This window comes from Neohortaea acidophila (assembly GCF_010093505.1).
Source record: "Neohortaea acidophila strain CBS 113389 unplaced genomic scaffold BDY17scaffold_3, whole genome shotgun sequence".
NCBI lineage: Eukaryota > Fungi > Ascomycota > Dothideomycetes > Mycosphaerellales > Teratosphaeriaceae > Neohortaea > Neohortaea acidophila.
In genome coordinates, this window is record NW_022985512.1 from 448,078 (window position 1) to 469,152 (window position 21,075).

The 21,075-nt window shown below is 55.1% G+C and overlaps 11 protein-coding genes across 11 annotated transcripts; 6 read left to right on the plus strand and 5 right to left on the minus strand.

Moving 5' to 3' along the window:
• Positions 1-237: 237 nt before the first annotated feature.
• On the minus strand, positions 238-1,817 carry BDY17DRAFT_343965 (uncharacterized protein; the record flags this gene model as incomplete). Its single annotated transcript, XM_033738049.1, has 3 exons — positions 238-1,375; positions 1,432-1,478; positions 1,535-1,817. 3 exons carry the CDS (start codon positions 1,815-1,817, stop codon positions 584-586), a joined length of 1,122 nt encoding a protein of 373 aa, XP_033591619.1. The 3' UTR covers positions 238-583.
• Positions 1,818-3,254: 1,437 nt separating this feature from the next.
• BDY17DRAFT_308508 (uncharacterized protein) lies at positions 3,255-4,688 on the minus strand (the record flags this gene model as incomplete). Its single annotated transcript, XM_033735218.1, has 2 exons — positions 3,255-3,602; positions 3,663-4,688. 2 exons carry the CDS (start codon positions 4,686-4,688, stop codon positions 3,255-3,257), a joined length of 1,374 nt encoding a protein of 457 aa, XP_033591620.1.
• Positions 4,689-6,129: 1,441 nt separating this feature from the next.
• Positions 6,130-7,183, plus strand: BDY17DRAFT_308509 (uncharacterized protein; the record flags this gene model as incomplete). The annotated part of the gene is made up of 2 exons (XM_033735219.1): positions 6,130-6,415; positions 6,486-7,183. 2 exons carry the CDS (start codon positions 6,130-6,132, stop codon positions 7,181-7,183), a joined length of 984 nt encoding a protein of 327 aa, XP_033591621.1.
• A 381-nt stretch (positions 7,184-7,564) lies between these two features.
• Positions 7,565-9,487, plus strand: BDY17DRAFT_315617 (P-loop containing nucleoside triphosphate hydrolase protein; the record flags this gene model as incomplete). The annotated part of the gene is made up of 2 exons (XM_033735922.1): positions 7,565-7,772; positions 7,827-9,487. The coding sequence occupies 2 exons, from the start codon at positions 7,565-7,567 to the stop codon at positions 9,485-9,487; spliced, it is 1,869 nt and encodes a 622-aa protein (XP_033591622.1).
• Positions 9,488-9,501: 14 nt separating this feature from the next.
• On the minus strand, positions 9,502-10,177 carry BDY17DRAFT_321932 (uncharacterized protein; the record flags this gene model as incomplete). The annotated part of the gene is made up of 2 exons (XM_033736723.1): positions 9,502-9,980; positions 10,054-10,177. 2 exons carry the CDS (start codon positions 10,175-10,177, stop codon positions 9,502-9,504), a joined length of 603 nt encoding a protein of 200 aa, XP_033591623.1.
• A 194-nt stretch (positions 10,178-10,371) lies between these two features.
• Positions 10,372-11,837, plus strand: BDY17DRAFT_292841 (uncharacterized protein). The gene is made up of 4 exons (XM_033732895.1): positions 10,372-10,551; positions 10,603-10,799; positions 10,863-11,333; positions 11,395-11,837. Exons 1-4 carry the CDS (start codon positions 10,482-10,484, stop codon positions 11,590-11,592), a joined length of 936 nt encoding a protein of 311 aa, XP_033591624.1. The 5' UTR covers positions 10,372-10,481; the 3' UTR covers positions 11,593-11,837.
• Positions 11,838-12,849: 1,012 nt separating this feature from the next.
• On the plus strand, positions 12,850-13,363 carry BDY17DRAFT_321933 (uncharacterized protein; the record flags this gene model as incomplete). The annotated part of the gene is made up of 2 exons (XM_033736724.1): positions 12,850-13,197; positions 13,262-13,363. The coding sequence occupies 2 exons, from the start codon at positions 12,850-12,852 to the stop codon at positions 13,361-13,363; spliced, it is 450 nt and encodes a 149-aa protein (XP_033591625.1).
• Positions 13,364-13,739: 376 nt separating this feature from the next.
• On the plus strand, positions 13,740-14,980 carry BDY17DRAFT_95911 (uncharacterized protein). The gene is made up of 2 exons (XM_033738879.1): positions 13,740-14,901; positions 14,955-14,980. Exon 1 carries the CDS (start codon positions 13,798-13,800, stop codon positions 14,812-14,814), a length of 1,017 nt encoding a protein of 338 aa, XP_033591626.1. The 5' UTR covers positions 13,740-13,797; the 3' UTR covers positions 14,815-14,901; positions 14,955-14,980.
• Positions 14,981-15,221: 241 nt separating this feature from the next.
• Positions 15,222-16,309, minus strand: BDY17DRAFT_95898 (glutathione S-transferase). The gene is made up of 2 exons (XM_033738878.1): positions 15,776-16,309; positions 15,222-15,696 (listed from the first exon to the last, which is right to left on the minus strand). The coding sequence occupies exons 1-2, from the start codon at positions 16,107-16,109 to the stop codon at positions 15,311-15,313; spliced, it is 720 nt and encodes a 239-aa protein (XP_033591627.1). The 5' UTR covers positions 16,110-16,309; the 3' UTR covers positions 15,222-15,310.
• Positions 16,310-16,886: 577 nt separating this feature from the next.
• On the plus strand, positions 16,887-17,742 carry BDY17DRAFT_321936 (3-oxoacyl-reductase; the record flags this gene model as incomplete). The annotated part of the gene is made up of 4 exons (XM_033736725.1): positions 16,887-16,899; positions 16,949-17,007; positions 17,059-17,224; positions 17,282-17,742. The coding sequence occupies 4 exons, from the start codon at positions 16,887-16,889 to the stop codon at positions 17,740-17,742; spliced, it is 699 nt and encodes a 232-aa protein (XP_033591628.1).
• Positions 17,743-17,827: 85 nt separating this feature from the next.
• Positions 17,828-20,240, minus strand: BDY17DRAFT_292854 (uncharacterized protein). The gene is made up of 5 exons (XM_033732896.1): positions 19,702-20,240; positions 19,592-19,642; positions 19,145-19,537; positions 18,937-19,093; positions 17,828-18,875 (listed from the first exon to the last, which is right to left on the minus strand). Exons 1-5 carry the CDS (start codon positions 20,140-20,142, stop codon positions 18,202-18,204), a joined length of 1,716 nt encoding a protein of 571 aa, XP_033591629.1. The 5' UTR covers positions 20,143-20,240; the 3' UTR covers positions 17,828-18,201.
• Between the last annotated feature and the right edge of the window lie 835 nt (positions 20,241-21,075).

Here is a 21,075-nt window from a genome sequence, read left to right on the forward strand (position 1 = left end):
CGAGAGATGGGAGGGCTGAGCTGCATCTCCGACGGGAGCTCTACATCTCACTGTACCTTCCCCGCAAATGATCATGTGGAAGACACCTGCATGGAGGCCACCAGCAGGGGGCGTTCAACAAGAAGGGTTCAAGCGGTTAAGCCGCGCCAGTCCGGTGAGCTCTCCCAGTTTATGACTCAGCATGCAAAGTCCAGCCAGAATCACTCCACTTCACCCTTCCATTTCTTTCTCGCAAAATAGGCGGTGGACCCGGCGCTACCTCTAGACATTCAGCTTCTAACGTCAATGAGACACACTCCGGTACACGCCCTGGGCTCGAATAATTTTGGTGATCATCACCTACACCTTGCCGCCTACGATTGATGACTCGCTCATCTAAGCCCTGTTCATAGCATCAAGGCAGCACTGAGTCTGGCAGTGAACGCTTGCTGTGAAACAAATGCAGTGCAACTTGCGTTGCCTCTCCGGCGGAGCACGAATGTTGACAAATCTACAACTGTGAAGCTACTCCCTCATAACAGTTCCAAACGCCTTCACCATTCTGCACCGGAAGACGTCACAACTCTTGCATCATTTGTCGAGCTCAACTTCCAGCGCTGTGGTGCTCGTCTCCATTTGCCATCGCATGACCTTCTTCGGTGGCCGGACCATCCCCCCTGGCAGCGACGTCGGCATTTCCACTTGCAGTGGAGGCACGATGTCGACGCCCTCTCGTCTTGCTAATGGCAGCGTTTCGGGTCGGCTCGAGGAACTTGATAACGTCGTCGTGGATCCATCCCATCTTCACCAAATCGTTGTACGCCCGGTGGTACTGCGAGGATGAACTCGAAGACGTCGTTCCACCCGGACGACGCTCCGCCACTTTCACCGGCGACGCGTGTCGCGTGTCCTCCAAATTCACATTCCTCCACTGGCTCACGAGGTTCGCCACCGAGTCACTGTTCACCATCCCGAAGCTCTTGACCTTGGCGTAATGCTGGATGGTTTGTGGTCGGCCGAAGTCCACTCGTGACAGCGGATCGAGTTTCTCCTCGTTCCTATCAGCATCAACGCGGATAGCAAACGGCTGCATCAATCCCTCTTCGGGTAGCGGCTCTGCTGCTACCCTGCCCGAGTAGATTATGGCGTGGTCGCTAGCCTTGATTCCCCACTTGCCCGTCGCTCTGTGGCCGTAGGAATTCACGGGGACCGCCTGGCAAGATAGAGGGCCCTCCCGCACCACCACCCATGGGCGGGTTTTTGCAAACACCCACTCGCCGGGCGAGATCTGCGTCAGGGACCCGGAGCGGGTGGAAGTGCTCCTGCTGTCGTCGTATTTCGGGTCGAGTGGCTTGCCCTTGTGGTCGAATAAGTCCGGGAGTCGGGCATAAAAGACCTTCGAAACGCATGTTAGCTCTGGGCTGCAGGGCAGTGGGAAAGAGCGTCACCCACCTTGCCAACTTTGAAAAAGTTCTTGGGTTCTTTCGCCTTTTTGAGTTCTGTCTCAATATTTAGTTGGAATCGGAGGTCTGGCACGGAGTGAGGAGCATCTTACCGTCTTTGTGAGGCTCCGATACCGCGTGATGAGAGTCCCGACGCTTGCCTTTCACTGTCGGGGCCGCGGACAAGCTGACGTCCGCCGCGGCTGGACTGTTTGAGATTCTGTCGCCACTCGCAGCCGACTTCTCCTCTTTCAATGATCGAGGTGGACTCTCTGACTGAGACGCCTGATCAAGTTCGATGTCCATCGAGTCAGTGGGAGACGAATCGGGTGCGGGCCTTTGGTCGACATCGTACTCCATCGGACCAGCAGTACGATATTCCGGCAGAGGCGGCATGGCGAGGCCGCGAGGACGCTGCTCGAAATGTCTCGGAGTCGCATTGTCCACGGTCGTTTGTACAACAGCTGCCTGGGGATCGCGGTGAGCGTAACTGCTTGTCTGAACAGCGGAAAACGCTGGCGGAGACATTTGACCTGGGCTGTACTGAACGAATGCACCGTTTCGGAGGGTCAGTGAATACGACGAAGGTGGATGATCGTGCTGAGGCGAAGCAGCGAGCGCTTGACGTCGGTGCGTGTCGAGAACAGCCTCGCCGGGAGGAAATCTCGGCGTCGAAGCATTCAACGATGCCCTTGTGTGGCTATCGTGGAGATAGTTGCTGTCCTGACCAGCCGATCCGGCGAATGTATTCGTCGCCTCCGGACTATGCTGATGGTATCGATCGTTTCGGTACGTCGAAGGGGTTGACGAAGTCCCGACCGCCTCAGCCTCGTGACCTGAAGCTCTTGCGAACGGAGGATGAGAAGATTGACTATATGATCCATCCTCGTAGCGCACCCGGTTCGTCGCCGGCTCCAAAAAGTACCATCGCCGCGCAACCGCATCCCAGATCCAGTTGTCTCTGGGCGGCAGCCACTGCGGCCAGGTAAAGTTCATCATTGTGCTGCCGAGGAGCCGCTGGATAGACTAAGCGCACATTCACTTGTGATCCATGGCGTGATGATTAAAAGGACGGGGTTGGGAAAGGCGAGGGCATTTCCACCAAGGCATTTCGCGGAATGAAGGTGCATGCATGAATGGTGAGGCGTCCAATTCCGCCGGAACTGAGCTGTCCCCCTCATCCTCGTGCATGTATCCTGTACATGATACTCCGAGGCTGATTGGGCGGGTTTTGCAGTGCTATTTTCATTACATGGCTTCATGCTGTGCTGGATCGGATCTAATCGTAGAGCAATTGTCATTTCTTGCGATGCTTTTGATTCATCTATACATCATATATCAACTTCCTCAATATCTTTGACAGGCAAGGGTAGAGGCGCACGAAATCGCGAAAGTCTCGTTGCCAAAAGCCCCGCTGCTTCCGTGGTGCGAACCGTCAGCCTCGTGCGGACCGGCTGCGGCCAATGCGAACCGTGGCATTGCCACTCCACTGCGTTGTTCACAAATCTGTTAAGCATTTCTGCATGCCGGCATTTCTGTCGCCGCCCATCATGGTGGCTCACTGGTTTGACCTGCCGCCGTCTTGTTGAACGGCGCCGTTCCTGGCTATCGATGGCCATGTCCTGCGCCGTTGGCATTACCGGAAGTGTCGAAATCACGATCCTGGTATATCGCAGCGTGCTCGTGGCGGCCGCCGAACAGCCCAGCCGTGCTGTAAAGATGACCGGAGCGCACGCCAGCCTCGAATCCAAAACCGGCTCACGGCCGCTGTTGCATATTCAACGCGCTCGCATTCGCCGACTCCTCAAGCATGTGCCCAATCATCTGTATCAGTCAGGCATTCCTCCCCCTCTCCACCCACAGCTCGCCGGAGCACGGCTCCTGATTCTTCACAAACTGCTCCACGCGATCGAGGAACCAACCCGACTGCACCGCGGGGTTCGCCTCGCCCCACTGCGGCGAGCCGCTCTTCTTGCACTGCCCGTCCTTGTAGGCGAACTGGGCGCAGTAGTCGTCGTCGTCGCACAATGTGCGGCATGCGCTGTAGGAGTCGCAGTCGAGGGCGTTTTCAAAGTTGCCGCTCATGTTGTCCCAGCCCATTTTGGCGCCTTTGGTGGCCATGATGCGGGGCATGATGTAGGAGATGAAGACGTCGGAATGGCGGACAATTTCGCCTTTGCCCTGGGTGGATGTCAATCAGGTGGGAAGAGGGGTGCAGGGGATGCTGCAGACTCAACGTACTTTTTCCAGCCAGTCTTGTTCAAAATTCCAGATATCCTCCACCTCGCTCGGCGAGAGATGATGGTAGGAGATGGTGGGATAGCACCATAAGCGCTTCCGGTATTCAAAGCGATCGTACTCGATTGAACCCGGCTTGACGCCCTGGATGGTTGGCCAAGCCCAGGTGAGGTCCACCTCGGCGTCTGTAAAAGCTTTGCCGAGAACGCAGTCGCCGGCCCAATGCATGGCGGTGAATTTCTCCCATTCGTCTTGGTTGGCGACGAACAGATCCACCACCATCCGTAAGGCTGCTTGCGAAGCGAAGATGCCCGAGCCGCCGTGGGCGAAGACCACGCTTCCAATCTGCATCTGCGAGCCCATGTACCACGGCTCCTTGTGATCCAACGAATTCAAATAGGCAAGGGTGGTACTCCAGAACATGTATGTGTCGGTCTCCACGAATATGTACCACTTCATGTCCGGGTACATGTTTAGGGTCCTGTTCACCATGGGCAGGAACTTCCACTTGTCGAGCTTCCATCCCGGATTCGAGCCCTTGCCCGTCATGGGGGAGACCTTGCTGTCCGGCCCACTCAGCTCGTCGGGTTTCAGGGCCGCCCGGCCGCCCGTCTGTAGTCTGCGCCATAATTCGAAATCCTTGTTTGCGCCGCGATAGTCCTGGTTGACGAACTCCAAGGCGTCGATGATGTGGTGGCCTTCGTATTCCTCCTCGACATCGGAAAAGATGATGTAATTTGGATAGCAGGAGAATGTCGTGTGGAAATGGACGGGCAGCTTGTCCTGCAATTCCGTCGCTCCGGTCTTGAGGATTACCAGAGCGTCCTTGGCGCCGGGTAATCGGGCGCAAGGAGGAGAAGTCGAGGTGACTTGGCCGAGCTTGTGAGTTGCCGGAGCTGCAGACCGGGACGTAGAGGTAGATGGAGTAGGAGTCTTTCCGTATAGAAGACGTAAGGTTAATAAGAACAGGCCAAGCGCCAGGATAGATGTGAGTAGCGATGCTCTTCGCAAACGCCGATAGGTTGCCATGTTGCGGTCGGCCGTTCGGCCCGTCCAAGGAGACGACGCCTCCGCCTCAGAAGGCCAGCGGGGTTACAATGCTGATAATCGGTCGGCTCGCAATGGCATTATATTCCGCCAAAAAGGAGAATGTAGAGGCCGCGGAAGAGACCGTGGATAAGTAGACCATGCAACCAAAGCAAAGGATGGTTCTGGGTATATCCAAGAGGCAGCGCGCTGGGATGGGGTGAGGTGGAAGAGCAGACGTCGAGCGAAAGAGTAGAGAAAGACAGGTGCGGGTGGCTTTCGCTCCGCAGGTGGAGCTGCTGAATGGAGCGATGCTGGGTCGTACTGGGGGGCGAAGGGGGGATAGAATGGAGAGATAGTGAATAGGGAGGTGCGCGCCAAGGCACGTGGCGAGTAATGGAGTGGAGTAGGGTGGGATGAGGTCGCTCTTGCCTCGAAATTACCAGCTTGCCATGTGGTGTTGGAGAGGAGGTTCTTAGATTACTACTGTAGTATAGAGGCAACGGCCGAAGCGCTGCGGTTAGCCGAATGGCGTTAAGCTGGCAGCTGAATAGGGGATCCAATAGGTCGGCAATCAAATCGGGCGCGCCACCCAAGAGCCTACCGCGCCGTTGTACCCGAAGCCCACGTGCCGCGGGGTGGGCAGAAGCAGAGTCTCGCGTTCGCATACCGTAGCAACGTGAAGTCGGGGAGACGGACGTTATAGTAGAAAGCGATGGAGAATAGGGACATGGTTCACTACTAGCACAAGCTTTAAAACATCCGCACCAACCATGTATTATTACTCATGCCGTATGAAGCACATCGTCTTGCGCAATCGGCGCTGTTCGTGAACAGCCTGTTCCGCCATTTGGCATCATCTCTGTGATTCGCGGGCCGGGTTATTCGATCTACTACTTCTTATCTCTCCACTTTAAGAAGTACGGGAGAGGTTCATGGCGTGTACTGTATGCCGAACTGGGCATGAATGCGGCGCGCAGCTCGGTCTTCGGGTTGAGATCAAAGGACCCTGCCCTCCTCCAGAATCCTTCCCCACGATTGGCCCTCTGACTAAGGATAGAGAACTCGGCCGACGAGTCTTCGCGGTCATCTCCCATGTATCGTTAGTCTGTCGCGGCTCTCTCCGTCTGCCGGAACGTCTGGCAGGGAATGCGTGTCTCCCCACACCCATCATCCAAGGACAGGACGGTGCTCCACTCCAATCCTCTGCATATCACACTCAGCCCTAACATGGCCGGCGAGAATTGGCCCAACCCGCCTTGTGTGGCTATGTGACTGGCTTACCTCCGAAGGTTTGCCTCGGGGCTAGAGCTGGTCGATCAACGCCTATTGCGATTCCACTAGCGCCAACCTCAGTTCCCTTCCTTCTCCCGCCCACCCTTCTCTTTCGCACAGCGCGCGCAGGGCGTGGAGTCCTTCACATCCACCCGAACAACCTCGCAAGATGGCCGCCAGCACTCGCGGCGCACATTGGAGAGCGCGAGTCTGGACCGCGCTCTGCCTGCTGTCCTGGATCACCTGCGGCCTCGGGCAGAATACCGCAACATACTCCGCCCTCGCTCCCTCCGCACCCGCCTTCTCCTCCGGCGCTTTCCTCTCCCCGCTAGGCACCACCGACGTCTTCCAAGAGGGCGCGTACCTCAACATCACGTGGAATGCCACCAAGTTCGATTCCTACAACCTCTACCTGATCCGCGGCAAGGCGTACAACGAGCCCATCGATCTTGAATGTGGGTAGCAGCAGCAGCAGCAGCAGCGAGTGCGCGTCGCTAGAGCATGACCCAGCTGACCGATGACCAGTGAATTACTACAAGCCGTGGTATTATTGGCAAATCAACGGCGCCGGCGACCTGAGCAAGCCATTTAGCTTCCGCATCGTCAATGCCGCAGGCACCACGGAAGACAAGCAGGTCGGCGGATTTGAGAGCGAACCCTTCTGGATCACACCCGCGCCTGGCACCACCGGTACTCAGACCTCGTCGACATCCGTCCTCCATACCACCACCATCGCGAACGCCGTCGCTCCCTCTTCCAAAACAACAGGCAAGAGATATACCCACGCCGCAACGGCATTGAATACAAGCCAAAATACATCCGGCCTTTCGACAGGTGCCGAAGTGGGCATCGGGGTCGGCGTTGGAGTGGCGGGAACCGCCCTGATCCTGCTCGGCGCCTTCTTCCTGTGGCGACGGAGTCGGCAAAAGAAGAAGAGGAAGCAAGCGGTGCCGCCAGGTACTCCCATGGCATCATATCAACATCCCAATGGGTACACAGACGATCCAGCGCGGCCCTGGCCAGCGGCTGCGGCGCAGTCACCACCAACTTCCGTGCACGAAGTGTCTGGCACGAGAGACCCGGTGGAGATGCCCATAACGGAGCGGCACGAGCTGCCAGGAGACCCGCGGCACTCGCGCCACTCGAACGCGTCACTACCGCTGTCGGCATCTGCGGCGTCGATGTGGTCATGGGATGAAAGGCGTTCTTTGGATTCTCAATGATGCGATTAGCGATTTTGATTTAATCTAATGAATACATAGCGTTCTGTAGATGTCTGCGGATCGCTGGAATGAGATGCTTGCGATATACCTGACGACGAGACTCTCAATCAACCTGATGGAATTTATGTACATGAAGGCTATCCTGCAACTTTCTCCGTGAGATCTTTACTGCAAGTGCTGTCGCAATGGAGTGATATCCTGTTCATAGCCGACCTGATAGGCACACGCACGTGCAAACAATCCGGCTTACCTAAGTCCGAGTGGTCGGCCCGCTCACCGCCCGCTGTCCCCGGGGCGGCAGAATCATTTTTTCCTGGACTTCGCAGAGACCGCTTTCAAAGTCGGCCATTTCCACCGACCGCTTCGCATAAACCAAACAAAATGAAGCGCAAGCTGAACGAAGACGACATCCCCGAGCCCGTCGCCGGCGACGAAGTTGTGACCACGCAGACTCCCTCCAAACCGTCGTTTGGAAGTTTCGGCCTCGATGCTCGACTTTTGCAAGCTGTGACGCGCGAGAAGTTCTCTGCGCCTACGCCGGTGCAGTCGAAGACTATCCCGCTGGCATTGAATGGACAGGACGTTCTGGGTGAGTTTCGACTAGTCCTCTTGTCACTTGCATCTCGATTCTAATTCCGACCAGCGCGTGCGAAAACTGGGTCGGGCAAGACTCTTGCCTACCTCCTTCCAGTGCTACACTCCATTCTGCTGAGGAAAGAGTCGAAGAAAAGCGCAAAACATACATCGGCCCTGATCCTTGTGCCGACGAAAGAGCTTGCCACACAAGTCACCGCGACTCTACAGGCCTTCACATCGTTCTGCTCGCAAGCCATTCGCAGCGAGAACATCACGCGCGCCGAAGACGATGCCGTGACGAAGTCTCGATTGGCAGAGGTGCCTGACGTGGTTGTGGCGACGCCCAGCCGAGCACACCTCTGGGTGAACAATCAGATTCTGAAGTTGCAAGAGTTGAAACACCTGGTCATCGACGAGGCAGATCTAGTCCTGAGCTATGGCTACGAAGAAGACCTGCAAAGCCTGGCCTCCATCCTCCCCTCTGGTGTCCAAACGATCATGATGTCCGCCACACTTCGCACCGAGACCTCCACCCTCACCTCTCTCTTCTGCAAATCCGGCGAGCCCACCATTCTCGACCTTTCCGCCGAAGAAGCCGCAGAGAAGCCCACGCTTTCCCAATACATCGTTCGCACCGCCGAGGAAGACAAGTTCCTCCTCATCTACGCCATCTTCAAATTGCAGCTCATCAAGGGCAAGGTCATCGTCTTTGTTGCGGACGTCGATCGCTGCTACCGCGTGAAATTGTTCCTTGAACAGTTTGGTATTAGAGCATGTGTGTTGAATGCAGAATTGCCGGTCAATAGCAGGTTACACACTGTGGATCAGTTCAACAAGGGCTTGTACGATCTCATTATTGCTGCGGATGAGGCGGAGGTTGTCGGCGAGGATACTCCGCGGCGGAAGAAGAGGAAGGCCATACCGGAGGAGGAAGAAGCGGGAGAGGATAATGATGCCAGGCATGTGGAAGGCGGTGAAGAAAAGGACGAAGACCAGCCCGAATCAACACCGGTCCGTGCTGCTCGCGGAAACAACAAGGAATTCGGGGTCTCACGCGGAATCGACTTCCGTCGTGTTTCCTGCGTGCTGAACTTCGACCTCCCAACCACTGCGAAATCATACACTCATCGCGTGGGACGTACCGCTCGTGGCGGCCAAATGGGTATGGCGCTCTCCTTCTACGTGCCAAAGGAACTCTACCGCAAGCACAAGCCGACCACGATCCTGCAATGCGCCAACGACGAAGCGGTGCTAAGCAAAATCAAAACGCGACAGGAAGAACGGGGGGCCAAAATCGAAGAATGGACGTTCGACATGGCCAAACTTGAAGCTTTTCGCTACCGCTTCACTGACGCCCTGCGCTCCGTCACCCGCATCGCTGTGCGCGAAGCCCGTACGCGCGAACTCAAGCACGAACTTATCAATTCGGAAAAGTTGAAGCGGCATTTTGAGGAGAACCCCGAGGACTTGAGACATCTGAGGCATGATCGCGAGTCGCACGCCGTCCGACAGCAGGCGCATTTGAGGCATGTACCCGACTATCTGCTGCCGGAGGGAGGTAAACGGGCGATGAAAAAGGATGTGGGCTTCGTTGGGATAAGAAAGGACGAAGTGCACGGCAAAGGGAAGAAAGGCGGCCGTATGGGGAAGGGGAGAACGGCGATGCGGAAAGGAAAAGGAATGGATCCCTTGAAATCGCTCAACATGAGAGGAAGAGGGAAGAAATAAAAAGCGAGACTTGATCACCTATCAAACGCGTCACGCGAAAACACCACCCGCACAGGCTCCATGTCCTCCTCCCCATCCTCCCCCACCAAATGCGGCGCAATAACCTCCTCCACGTACCCGTCCGGCAGTCCAAAGGGCTTCGCATCGCGCACCGCCTTCCGGATCCACACGCGATACTCAGGCGCAATAGCCGCCTCCTCCGTCCGGATCGTATCAACATACACCAGCGCCGTGACCTTCTGATCCGTAGCCGAGCCGTCCGCGTTGATCCTCGTGACTTCCAGGTGCTGCTTCTGGTAATGCGTCGGCGCGCCTTCCATGTCGTCCAGTCCGCTCTCATCCAGCGCGGTGATGAAGTAGAGGGCGCCGTAGACTTTGTCTTGCGGTGCGGTCGAGGGGACGATGTTGGCGAAGTGCTCGGTGTTGATTGTCCAGCGCCAGTTGGGGAGGAGGGCGAGGCCTGCGAAGAGGGAATGGGGGTGGCGGCCTTTCACTGGGGGTGGATTACGATTAGAATGTGAACTGCCTGTGTGAGTGAAGTGGAGTGGAGTTAAGTGAGGGATTACTGGTTTGCGGTGACAAATTGGAACTGTAGCTGAAGTAGACTTCGGTGTAGTCCGGTGTGCTCGTGGGGTTGGTGGACGTGCTGTTCCAAGCACGAGGACCGGAGCCGGGAGTGTGGGAATACATGTTTTTTTTTTTGAGATAGTGTTTGCCTAGGTACGAGGGCGTGATGTCCAGCGTCTCCGCCAGGGCAGAAGGCTAGATGGCTCTACCATACCTAGGTAAGCTTTGGCACAAGTCGTGGTTGCCTTCCAGGCGGCAGTGCCAGAAGAAGTGATGCAGGCTCTGCTGACATCAGCTTACTCTGGCACGTAGCCTGACTTCATGTTGTAACCGGGCCACAGCACCGTCGTACACTTTACTATGATCCATATATATGAATTGTCTACGCGGCTTAGTACCTCTAGTCTAGTGTCTATCTACCGCAATCATGTCTTCGAGCAAGCCGCCGTCCCAATTCCTTCTTCTATCCCAGCCTCGAACCGGATGCCATCTTCTAGGTGAGAAAGCTGTCGAAAATGGCGCAAGGATGGATTCTAAACACTGGCTAGAGCGCATGCTCTCCCGGCAGTCCAGCATCAACACCTACCTCCATCATCCCTTTGGATCGATACCCCGGTATCCGCGAAACTGGCTACTAATCGAGCCTCTTGGCCCGATACCGGCAGCTCTTAACGACAAACACAAGTTTCGGATGGAAAGAGGGTCGAAAGAATGGGGAGCAAAGCTAGAGACGGCGCAAAGAGAGGTGTGTTCGCTCCAATTTACTCCATCGATGTGACTGACGGCAAATGTGAAATCCCTCGGGTAGGGAAAAGCCCTCTACGTGCATTTCCATCCGCTCTTTACCATGCAAACCGACGAGGTCTTTCGATACGTCACTACTGCCTCTGACCCCACCGTGCCAACATCAAGAAACAACCCGACTCTGATTCCAGATCACCTCCTTCTCCATCCTAGAACAGTTCCCGTGTTCACCATTCGAAACCCGATCTTACAGGTCTCTTCAGCTTATCGCATTGCCCTCAGTGTCTTTGGGGGAGCCACTTACGCAAATTGTCTCGCCGGGACAGCAGGCCGCTGGACACGCCTTTTCTACGATTGGTACCTTGCCCACGGCGTACGCCCTATCGTGGTTGATGCGGACGATTACATGTCCAACGAAGCATTTGTTCGGTATTTGTGTGAGATAACGGGTTTGGATCCACAGGAGGTACTTACACGGTGGGAGAATGAGGAGGAAAGAGGGCGTGAGCTAGAGAGGACGTACAGTGCTGTACAGGTCAGTCCTCCAACTTTACAAAGTATACTACGTGCATGCTGACGAGAGCGCTGGCGTGCAGAAAACGCTGCTAGCCTCACGGGGCCCAGAAGCTCGGCGGGCAGCGAAGAATGTGAACCTCAAGGAATTGGAGAGTAGATGGGGCGAGGAGTTTGGTAGCGAAGGTGCAGAGATGCTACGAGGAATCGTGAGGGCGGTCATGTCCGATTACGAATACTTGAGACAGCGACGATTGGTCTTGCCTGGTGCCAGAATGTAAACGCCGTGATCTTTGACGGGCCGTTGCAATCAAAGCTGCTTACAAGGCTGCGCTCAAACCTTCCCCGGTCTGGCTGTGAATTTGCTTCTTCCTCGTGGCCCAGCTCTTCGCATGCTTCTTAGTACGACTACAACTCGAGTCTTCAGCCGCCATATAGCGAATGTAGTGTCCTTATGCCTCCCAAAGCCGTAGACAACGAACCACATCAATCACGCAAAACACAATAAGGCAGGGTGAGACGGAAGATGCCGAAACAACATGTTTCACGTTGACAGCTTCGCGGTCCTCCGCTGATTCCTTCCCTGCCGCAAAACACCCTTACGTACGCGCGGCTGTCCGTCTTCACTTCACTCTAGCATGATTCATGACTTGCTGGTGTCAGTCTCGCGTGGTGAATGCTTGACATCGAGGCGATCCACGTGTCGCACTGCTGTGCTATGATTCAGTCCGCAAAACCCGGCACCAGTAGCTCGAACTAGCTTGTTACTGCCCACGTGAACCTGCCGACGCATTCGCAGGAAACACCATGTCATATCACGACAGCCCCGGCCTGACATCGATGGAGGGACGAATCCGGCGCTGGGCGATCTCCAAAGGCTAGACATTGCCGTCTGGGTGTGTTTAAACTCCAGCTTCTGTAACATCTCGCGAGGCTCGAACTTCTTGACGTTGGGAGTGGGATGTACTTTTGCTCCTGCCCCGGGATTTCCACCTCAACTCCCGCGCGGCGCAACATGAAAACGGACACTCGAGATAGTCGTTTGCTCGACAAGGGTAGAGCTTACCATCTCGGTAGGCTCGATGACTTCATCAGTGGTATCTCGCAAGGCTCTAGCTTGGCCAAGTTTCGGGAGTTGGAAGCAAAGCTTCCCCGACTTTCATGCTGAAACCGTTTCAGAATGCCACTACACGCCAGCTCTACACAACCATTGGTCAGCACGACATCAGCGCTCATGTACCGTGGTACTCGCAGCCTTATCGAAGCTCCCAGTCTTCTCGATCCAAGTGAGATGCGAGCACCGGTGTGACGCGGCCGGATTGCGAATCAATGGCGGTCGACGATGCCCTTTCAACGATGACCTGATCTCGCGTTATAAAAGTGTGCCCGTCGAAGCTCTGTCTGTCACTAGTTGTCATCCTATCTACTCACAGTCTTCGTGAAACATGTCATTCTCAAAGCAGCTTACACACCTTGCTCTCCTCTATACGTGCTCGACAGCAGTGCAGGCTTGGAACGGTCCAGGCCCGACCGCATGCATGACTGAGGCGCAAGCAACACAAGTCGCCAACTTCTGGCCCGCGCTGATTGGGAACTACACCAAGACGCTCGCCCAGGAAATTCTGGCTGAGAACTATACCGATTACTCGGAATCGGCGCTCTCTCTCAACCAAGTCTGCCCCCAGGTCTCGGGGGCTGCGCCACCACTTACCGCCCCCGTCTTCACCAGTCGTCAGCAGTTCGAAGAAGGCCAGGGTTCCCAGCCTGCAATCGACTCCCAAGTCTTGAACATCTGGCCGGCTTGTACGACCGTGACTCTACGTTACAACATGACCAACCTTGGGACTCGGCCCGTCATTACCGTGGTCGTGATTGAAGCCATCGAGGTATGTTGCATCAACTGCTTTTGTTGAAGCCTGTTCGTGCAGGCTCACAGCCATCTTTACTTAGGCCCCGAGTTCCAACAAATACCCATGGATCATTAGTGATACGTTTTCCGAGTTCGACAGCGAGGCCTGGATCCAGAACTTGAAAGACGCCAACAAGTGCTAGTTTTGGCTGGCATTCATTGAACTAGACATCCGAACGCGTCTAAACTTTGCAAGTGTATCGCTAGCACTGATTGTAGGCTGATTGTGGGCGTACATTCAACATTGTGCGAAGTCTTCCATCCGTAGAAACAATGCCTTGTCATTCGCGTATTTATGCCGGCCTCACTTTTCGCTTTCTTCGTTTTCGCCGGTTCAAGTCGGGCATTGTCGAATTCGATGCGCCTTTTTCGTTCAGTTCCGAACGTCATTGTAAAGTAGCGTTAGCTGGCCCTCGGGATTGTGAAGATGGTCTGGTCCGATTACGAATGCTTGAAACAGCGACGGCTGACGGAAAAGGCGGAATTTACCACGTGTAATTCGTCCTCCTCAAAGGGTCTCGTTGCTTTACCTCTTCGATCATTGTATCGCGCTGCGTTCGCTTCACAGCACTCCACAATGAGTCGGCCCAACTATGACGAAGAGCCATATTTATCCATCCGCAAAGCATGCGAGACAGATGATGTGGATCTCCTCTCTCGCGTCATCACACCGGAAATGGTTGCTATGAAGCCCATGCCAGACCGCACCTTCACTTTGCTGGACTTTGCTTGCGACACCAGCATTCGCCACAATGCCACCTCAGTACTCTCCTACGTTGTATCTGATTGCAAGTTCAATGTACAGAGCCTCGACACTGGTAACATTGCTGGCATTAGTAATGTCTCGACCGGAATTCTCGATATCTTGCTCGCTCACGGCTGGGATATCAACGGCTACGACTTGTCCTCTCCACGCAAGCAATTGCCGTTCCTCTGGCGCGTTCTGTCTAAAGACTACCTGGTCTCATACTGCCTCTCGCATGGCGCGGACGTGTATCCCAGAGGCCAGCCCCCGATCGACCCCAACTTCATCACCGTCGAGCTGCGCAATTGTCCGCCTCTGTTAGAGAGAGCGGCGGCCTACTCGACTGTCGCCACGTTCGACCTCCTGCGGTCCCATGGGGCTCCGATGGGGTGGAGAGCGCTCCATCTCGCCGTTCAGGAAGCGACTCATCCATGGTTGACCGGCCGGCCCGACTCGACGCGCGAGCTGATGAGCGACAGAGAGCACGACAAAGCGTACACATATGCCGAACGCATGGCCATGGTGCGCCACCTCGTCGAAGACGTCGGCCTCGACGTCAACGCTCTCGACCAGCCCGTGACTCAAAAGCACGTTCCTACTTTCCACCGCGGTACGCCGCTTTGCTACGTCTCCGACTCGGAAGTCATCGAAGGCCTCTATCGAGGACATACTGTCATCGCGGACACGCGCGAGCTGACGTGGTACTTGCTCGATCAGGGCGCGGATCCGACGCAAGCCCTCGAGGTGATCAAGCACAGCCAGCACCCGACTTTTGCTGCAGACGTGGAGATGTGGCGAGCTCAAAGGAAACTTGCGGCATCCAAGCACTCAAGGTGCATGATCCAATGATTACACTGCGTGTTTCAATAATGAGGAGCGGAGTGATTTTCTTCTTCTACGTACTCCGTATGTGCGCATCGATTATACGTATCACAGGTCAAACGTCCTGAGCTCGGGAAGGGAGAAGCAGTGAGTTGACCCGTCCACAGGAGGCGCTCTCATTCCGAATGAGAGTGCCCTATCCACCGGGGATAACGACACCTGTCCCATGAGGACCCACCATCTCCGGCTCGGGCGAAATGAGGATTCCAATGGGCGGCCCAGCCTCGACAGAACTGGACCACGTTTATGACAACGGCCATCGGCATCGGCCTCGAAATCGAACATCCTAGATTAGCTCTTCTCTCGTGTGAGTCAACCCGGCACGGGATTCTGTTATACTACGCTTCATGATGACTGAATACACAAGTCTGATGAAAGGACAGGGATGAGAAGCAATGGCGAGATACTATCAACCAAACCGCGGTGCGTTTTCATTCCAAGCGTTTCGACCGTAGATCGCCATCTACATGTCAAATTCCGCCCGCATTCGCTCGAGATAGTTCTTCAGATTCTGCTTGCTCTCCACATACCCCGTACCCAACCACTTCTGCGGCTGGTCGACAAAGTGTCTCAACATGGCATACACCATAGCATCGACCGTACGCACCTTGTCCCCGCTGAAATATTTCTTATCTGCGAGATAGAAGGAAATGGCATCGATGTCCTCTTGATACAACGCCAGAACGGTCTTCGCGGGTCGACGACCCATGCCTGTTCCGACGAATTGAGATAGAATGCGTTCGCGAAAGGCGTCGAGGGCTTCGCGAAGGGGAGGGGTGACTTCGGCGCCCTGGACAATGTATGGGATATACGTTTCCCATCCCGCGTCTTCTCGCCAACGCGGCTGGACTGTGTGATGTGTAAGCTGCTAGTTCGCAAGACTCGTGGGGCACTGACTTTGCGCCAGTAGGATGTAAGGAGCACTTACTGACGCCTGTCCAGTAGGTGAACTCGGCGAGCATGCGCTCGAAACTGAGATTGACGGCCAGCTCGGCATTTGACAAGCCCTCGTCCAGGTTGATGTTGCGCGTCTTCTCGAGATACCGAATGATTTCATTCGAGTCGCCAACCTTGGTTCCGTCGTCGTCGACAATGTATGGCAGCTTGCCATACGGGGAGTTCGTGTCGAGTTCAGCGAGGTTCTCAGGTTGGTATTTGAATTCGATTCCGGCGATCTTCATGAAGAATACAGCCTTTGTCACGTAAGGGCTGATGTCAGGGAGACCCCAGGCGGGTACGTAGCCGTAGATTGTAAGAACCATGTTGATTTACAGGAGTAGTTTGAACGAGGATGGAGGGGGATGATCTGGAACTCACTTCGCCACGTCCGCGAGAGGAGTACAGCTTTATACACAGGCGATGTTGGGCACCACGATCACCGTGGACATTGCGGGGTGCATCCCATCGCCCTTTTGCGCCGAAATCTGTCCACACGCGCCGTGGGGACGAGAGGCGCGACTCGGTCGTGTCCAGCCAGGTCGCTGGAAGAAGCCCGAAGCGGTGTTTTCGTCGCGATCGCGGTCATGCGAAGGTTTGAGCCGATTCTCAGAGTATCATGCTGTCTCGCGCATTCCGAAATGGGATGCAGGCCCCCTGCCCTCATGTCGGAATTCGAAGAAGGTGGAACCGAGGACGACACTTATTGAGTTCGATGGCGGGAGTCTAGAGCGTGGTTGAATTCGCGCGTCCCGCTTGGCCAAGAATCGTGGAGGCAAAGCTTAAAGCCCACTGCGGGGTGTGGGGTACGGGCGTCGCAAGGCTAGGCTGTGAAAGACGAATTTCCAGCGAGGTACATTGTGGCTTGTCATGATGTCCTCTGGCGATCCGTATTCTTCCGCGAGCCACTGTGCCAATCGAAAGCAAATACCGAACCTCGGTATGGGCCGGTGTCGACATTTCATGACTCGGAGGAGCTACAAGTAGTTATATTCGTTGACACCCTTGCAATTGATCAGACATAAAGCAGCGCTCACCAATCCATTCTGCGGCGTAAGAGTTGGCGCTTTCACACGATTGCGTCCTCTATTGTTGCAAACAAGATGCCTACCGCAGGTTTGTTCCCCAACGTTCGTTCATTCTTGAACAATACTAATCTGCATAGTCCTTACCGGTTGCAACAGTGGAATCGGGAATCGCTGGGCCAAGATCCTGATCAAAGAGGTAGCATCGGAAAGACCAGCCCCTACGACGCGTTACTCATCGTTGGCATAGGGGTACAAAGTCTACGCCCTAGACATGACCGAAGGCGATGCTCTAAAAGCGTTGGCGGGCGATAAATGCAAAATCGCACAAGTCGATGTGACCAAGCCCGACTCGATTGCCAAGTTCAAACAGTTGATTGGCGATGAGCCAGTGGACGTCCTAGTTAACATTGCCGGTTCGTCTTTTCCGTCCTCGCCTTACAACAGACGCTTACGATTCCTTTCTGGTCTAGGTATCATGATCGACCCGAAATTGGACACCCGCGAGACCGTGAACTTGGAAGTGATGCAAAAGTCATTTGCGGTTAACGCCTACGGCCCTGTCCTGCTTACGCAAGCCTTGCTCCCGAACGTTCTCAAAGCGCCAGCTCCACGACGCATTGGCGTCATATCCTCACGCGTGGGATCGATAGCCGACAACAGTTCTGGCACCATGTATGCGTACCGCGCATCTAAGGGTGCCGTGAATAATTTCTTCAAGACATTCGCCGTCGAGCTCAAGGAAGATGATGTGATTGTTACGATGCTGCATCCGGGCTTTACGAACACCAATCTCAATCCCGATATTGCGAAGATTCCAGAAGTGGTCGAGCCAGAGGTTGCCGCGGCGGGGTTGTGGAAAGTGGTGCGGGAGACTACGATGGAGAACACTGGCAAATTCTGGCATCGGGAGGGACATGAATTGTTATTTTGAACAATGTAGGACCGTTGGCGGAGGAGAGGCTCCTTCAAATGTCGCCGCATGTTGTGTAAACTCATAGAGCATGATTCATTTATACCTTTGATCTCTCCTGCAAAGCAAACATCCTCGGCCATGACTGGGGTGTCCACGGTTTCATAGCTGCTGTAAACGCTGGATTGTTGGTGCAACGGTAAGATCAGCACTCCGACGAACAAGTCCGGAATGAATGCACTGAGGACGTTGAGGAAGTCATGAGCCTGGGCAAGAGACGCATGATTCTACGAGGCAGTGAGGAGCGACTTTCTCCAGCATTCGACACAAGTGCAGCACGAGGACCAAGGCGATGGGAATTTGCAAAGGAAAGATGTGAATTCAAAAATTATCAGACAACAGAACACAGAGGCTACTGTTCACAGTCTCGCGTCACGCATCATCCTGGCCCAACCACCCAACTCACACGCCTCTCAGATCTCAACCCACAGTCGCGCCGTTTGCCCTTGGCGTATGAGGCACAGCGGCAAGCACCTTCTCCTTTAAATCTTTGTCCGTCCCGCTCAGCACGTCAGCAGGAGTCTCCACATCGCCCAGGTTCGAGTAGACACCACCACGCCGTTCGTACTCGCGGCTGAAGCGAAGCGGACTCGCAGGCGTCGTGGGTGTATCAGGTGGGAAAGTATTCATCTCACTTCCATAGGCCGGTCCGTCGACAGGAGGGAGTAGGCGGTTCGCTTGGAACCCGACAGCGGGACGGAATCCGAATGGCGCATCCTCCAGTATCGCGGCATTCTCGCGAACCTTTTTCTCAATCGCCGCCTGCGCCCTCGGATAGGGATGTGGAGCGCCCATGGACTCGAAAGGCACACCCTCGCTTTGATATTCGCTGCTGGGACGTGGCAGGCCGAGCAATCGACCAAAGAGCGCGCGTGGGCCCCAGAGGTTCCAGAAAGTACGTTCTTGCCACCAGGGCATGGTGTCGTAGGGGGTGTGGCCAAAGGTCATGCGACCATCAGGACCGGATTCTTGGGGCGAGCGTTGGTAAGGGCTGAGACGAGGGAGGCCGAATTCGCGGATCAGGAAGGCGCAAAGGCGGAAGAAGTCGTACGCAATAGATCGAATCACAGGCGAGGGACGGAGTTTTTCGAGTTCTGTAAGAGCACGCTCAGTTAGTGGGCTGACGCGCAGTCAGAGAGGTCAGAGTGGACTCACGACAGTAGTATACGATGTCCCATTCCACAATGGAGGCAAAGACTTGTGCAACAAAGCCCTTCAGCGGGCCGGGGACGGGATACAAGACTTGGTTCAGCATGGCCATGGCCATGACTTCGTTGGCATCTTCCCGCCAGCGGAAAGTCGTTTCGAAGTTCTAAGCTTGTCAGTGCTAGATTCACAACGACGCAAAGGAGGATAGACGCACCTTTCGCCATTCCATCGCTTGCTCGAGCGTCTTGGGGATATACTTGACACCCATGCGACAAGCATTCTCCCTCCACAAGGTCCAAATAGCGTGAACTTCGAAATCTTCCATCTTGCGATACCCGAACCGATTGATCCATGGCACGGGTGCGAGACCGAAATGAATCATGAGGTAGAGGACGTCGTCGCTGTTGATCTTGATGCCGTAACGATGATGGTGCTCGTTGATGCGTGCCACCACAAGACTGTGGTTGCGGGATTTGACTTTGTAGGCGACGAATCCCGTCATGAGGTGGATGGTGGCTTGCATACGTTGGTGTTCGATCTTCTTGTCCTCGTTGATGAAGTGGCCCGAGGCGCCAATGACACGGGAAACGGCGGGATCCGTGGAAGTCTGGGAGCCATGTTAACGAAGCTGCCACCGATATGCTCTGTACGTTGGACTCACCCGGAAGAAGTCAGAGATCCAGCCGAATTGCCAGAGTCGGGGGAACTCCCACTAGACGAACAACACAAGTCAGAAAAACTGATCCCAACTCCAGTCAGACAAGGTCTCACCTCAGCCATATTTGACTCAATTTCCTGCGCCTGCTCGACTGTCATGTCCTGCCAAGTCGTCGGGTCGTTGGTGTATCCAAACTTCATCTTGATGGCATTGAGTCTGGCATATCTGAGCTTCTGCTGGATATACTTGAGCGGCGCAGCAATGGCGACAAGAGTGAGCGTGGTCTTGATGGGATGTTGGCTAGCATAGAGCTTGATGGATGCAGTCGTCGCCTGGAAAGCAAGCGGTTGTAGGGTGTACAGGAAAAACACCGTCAGATAGAAAGCTGTCCATGCTTTCGTCGATTTCGATGACGGAGAAAGTCTGCAAAAAGCCAGGACGAAGAGCATTGAGGCGATGCCGACCGCCCTTGTGAGGTTTACGGGATAGGAATCCATAACTTGCGCTGCCTTCGAAAGGACGTGGTAGTCGGAAGAGGCAGAAGAGGCGTTCATGTTGCTTGCCCGACAAGAAGAAGGGCGAGTGTAACCTGCCGAAAGACGCAGATCTATCGTTGGCGCATCGTATCTTTATACGCAACAATGCAAGCGGGGATGCCAGAGCCCAGACCAGCGGTACAAAAGTACGAGGACGTGGCAGATCACCTCTCCCCGCGAGATAGGGGGTACGGACGCGAATTCTCCCGAAGCACAAAACGCCATCTATTGGCTCCAAACACGGATAGTGGCGTTGTATGGACTCTCCGGGCGAGCGCGGGAACGCGGTGTGCATCGAAATCACAACACTCTCCGTCACGATCGCCGCGCCCTTTGAGAATCGGAGACCAGGGTCGTGTACAAGATTCTTTAGGAAGGAGAGAGCGAGGGCAATGCGTGCCGACGGAGACAGCCACCCCCCGGTCCAAGCAGAAAATGGCAAGAGGTACCGTGCAGGAAGAAAGCACTGACCGACGAAAACAGCCACGCTCGCTTCAAGCCTTGTTGGACTAGCCGTCCGTGTGTCAATTAAACTTCTCGACAGCTGCGGGGATCTTACCCGAAGCTGTCAAAAGGCGGGGTCCCCGCACTGCCCGCTGTGGGGTCTGGCCAACTTCACCCTACCCCTTCCAGCGGGCTGCGACGCCACAATCATGCACTTCGCTGTGCACTGCCTATTGGAGGAGAAGCGTGCAGGTGCGGCTGATGATGGAGGGCAGCTCTAGCCGCTGGCGCAAAGTTCCGTGTTTCACTCGAGGTGCATTGCCCGTTGCCAAGAAACTCTGTCGATCGGTTGAGGCTCTCCCAAACACGGACTACACGTAACGTTTGCACAAGAGGATGCCCAGGCTGTAAGGTCTCCCACCCGATGGTGATGCCTCCGCATACTGCCGTTTAAATGCCCCCAGAATCGCTGCAATCAATGCCTCTGCTTCCAGCAAGCTTCATTCA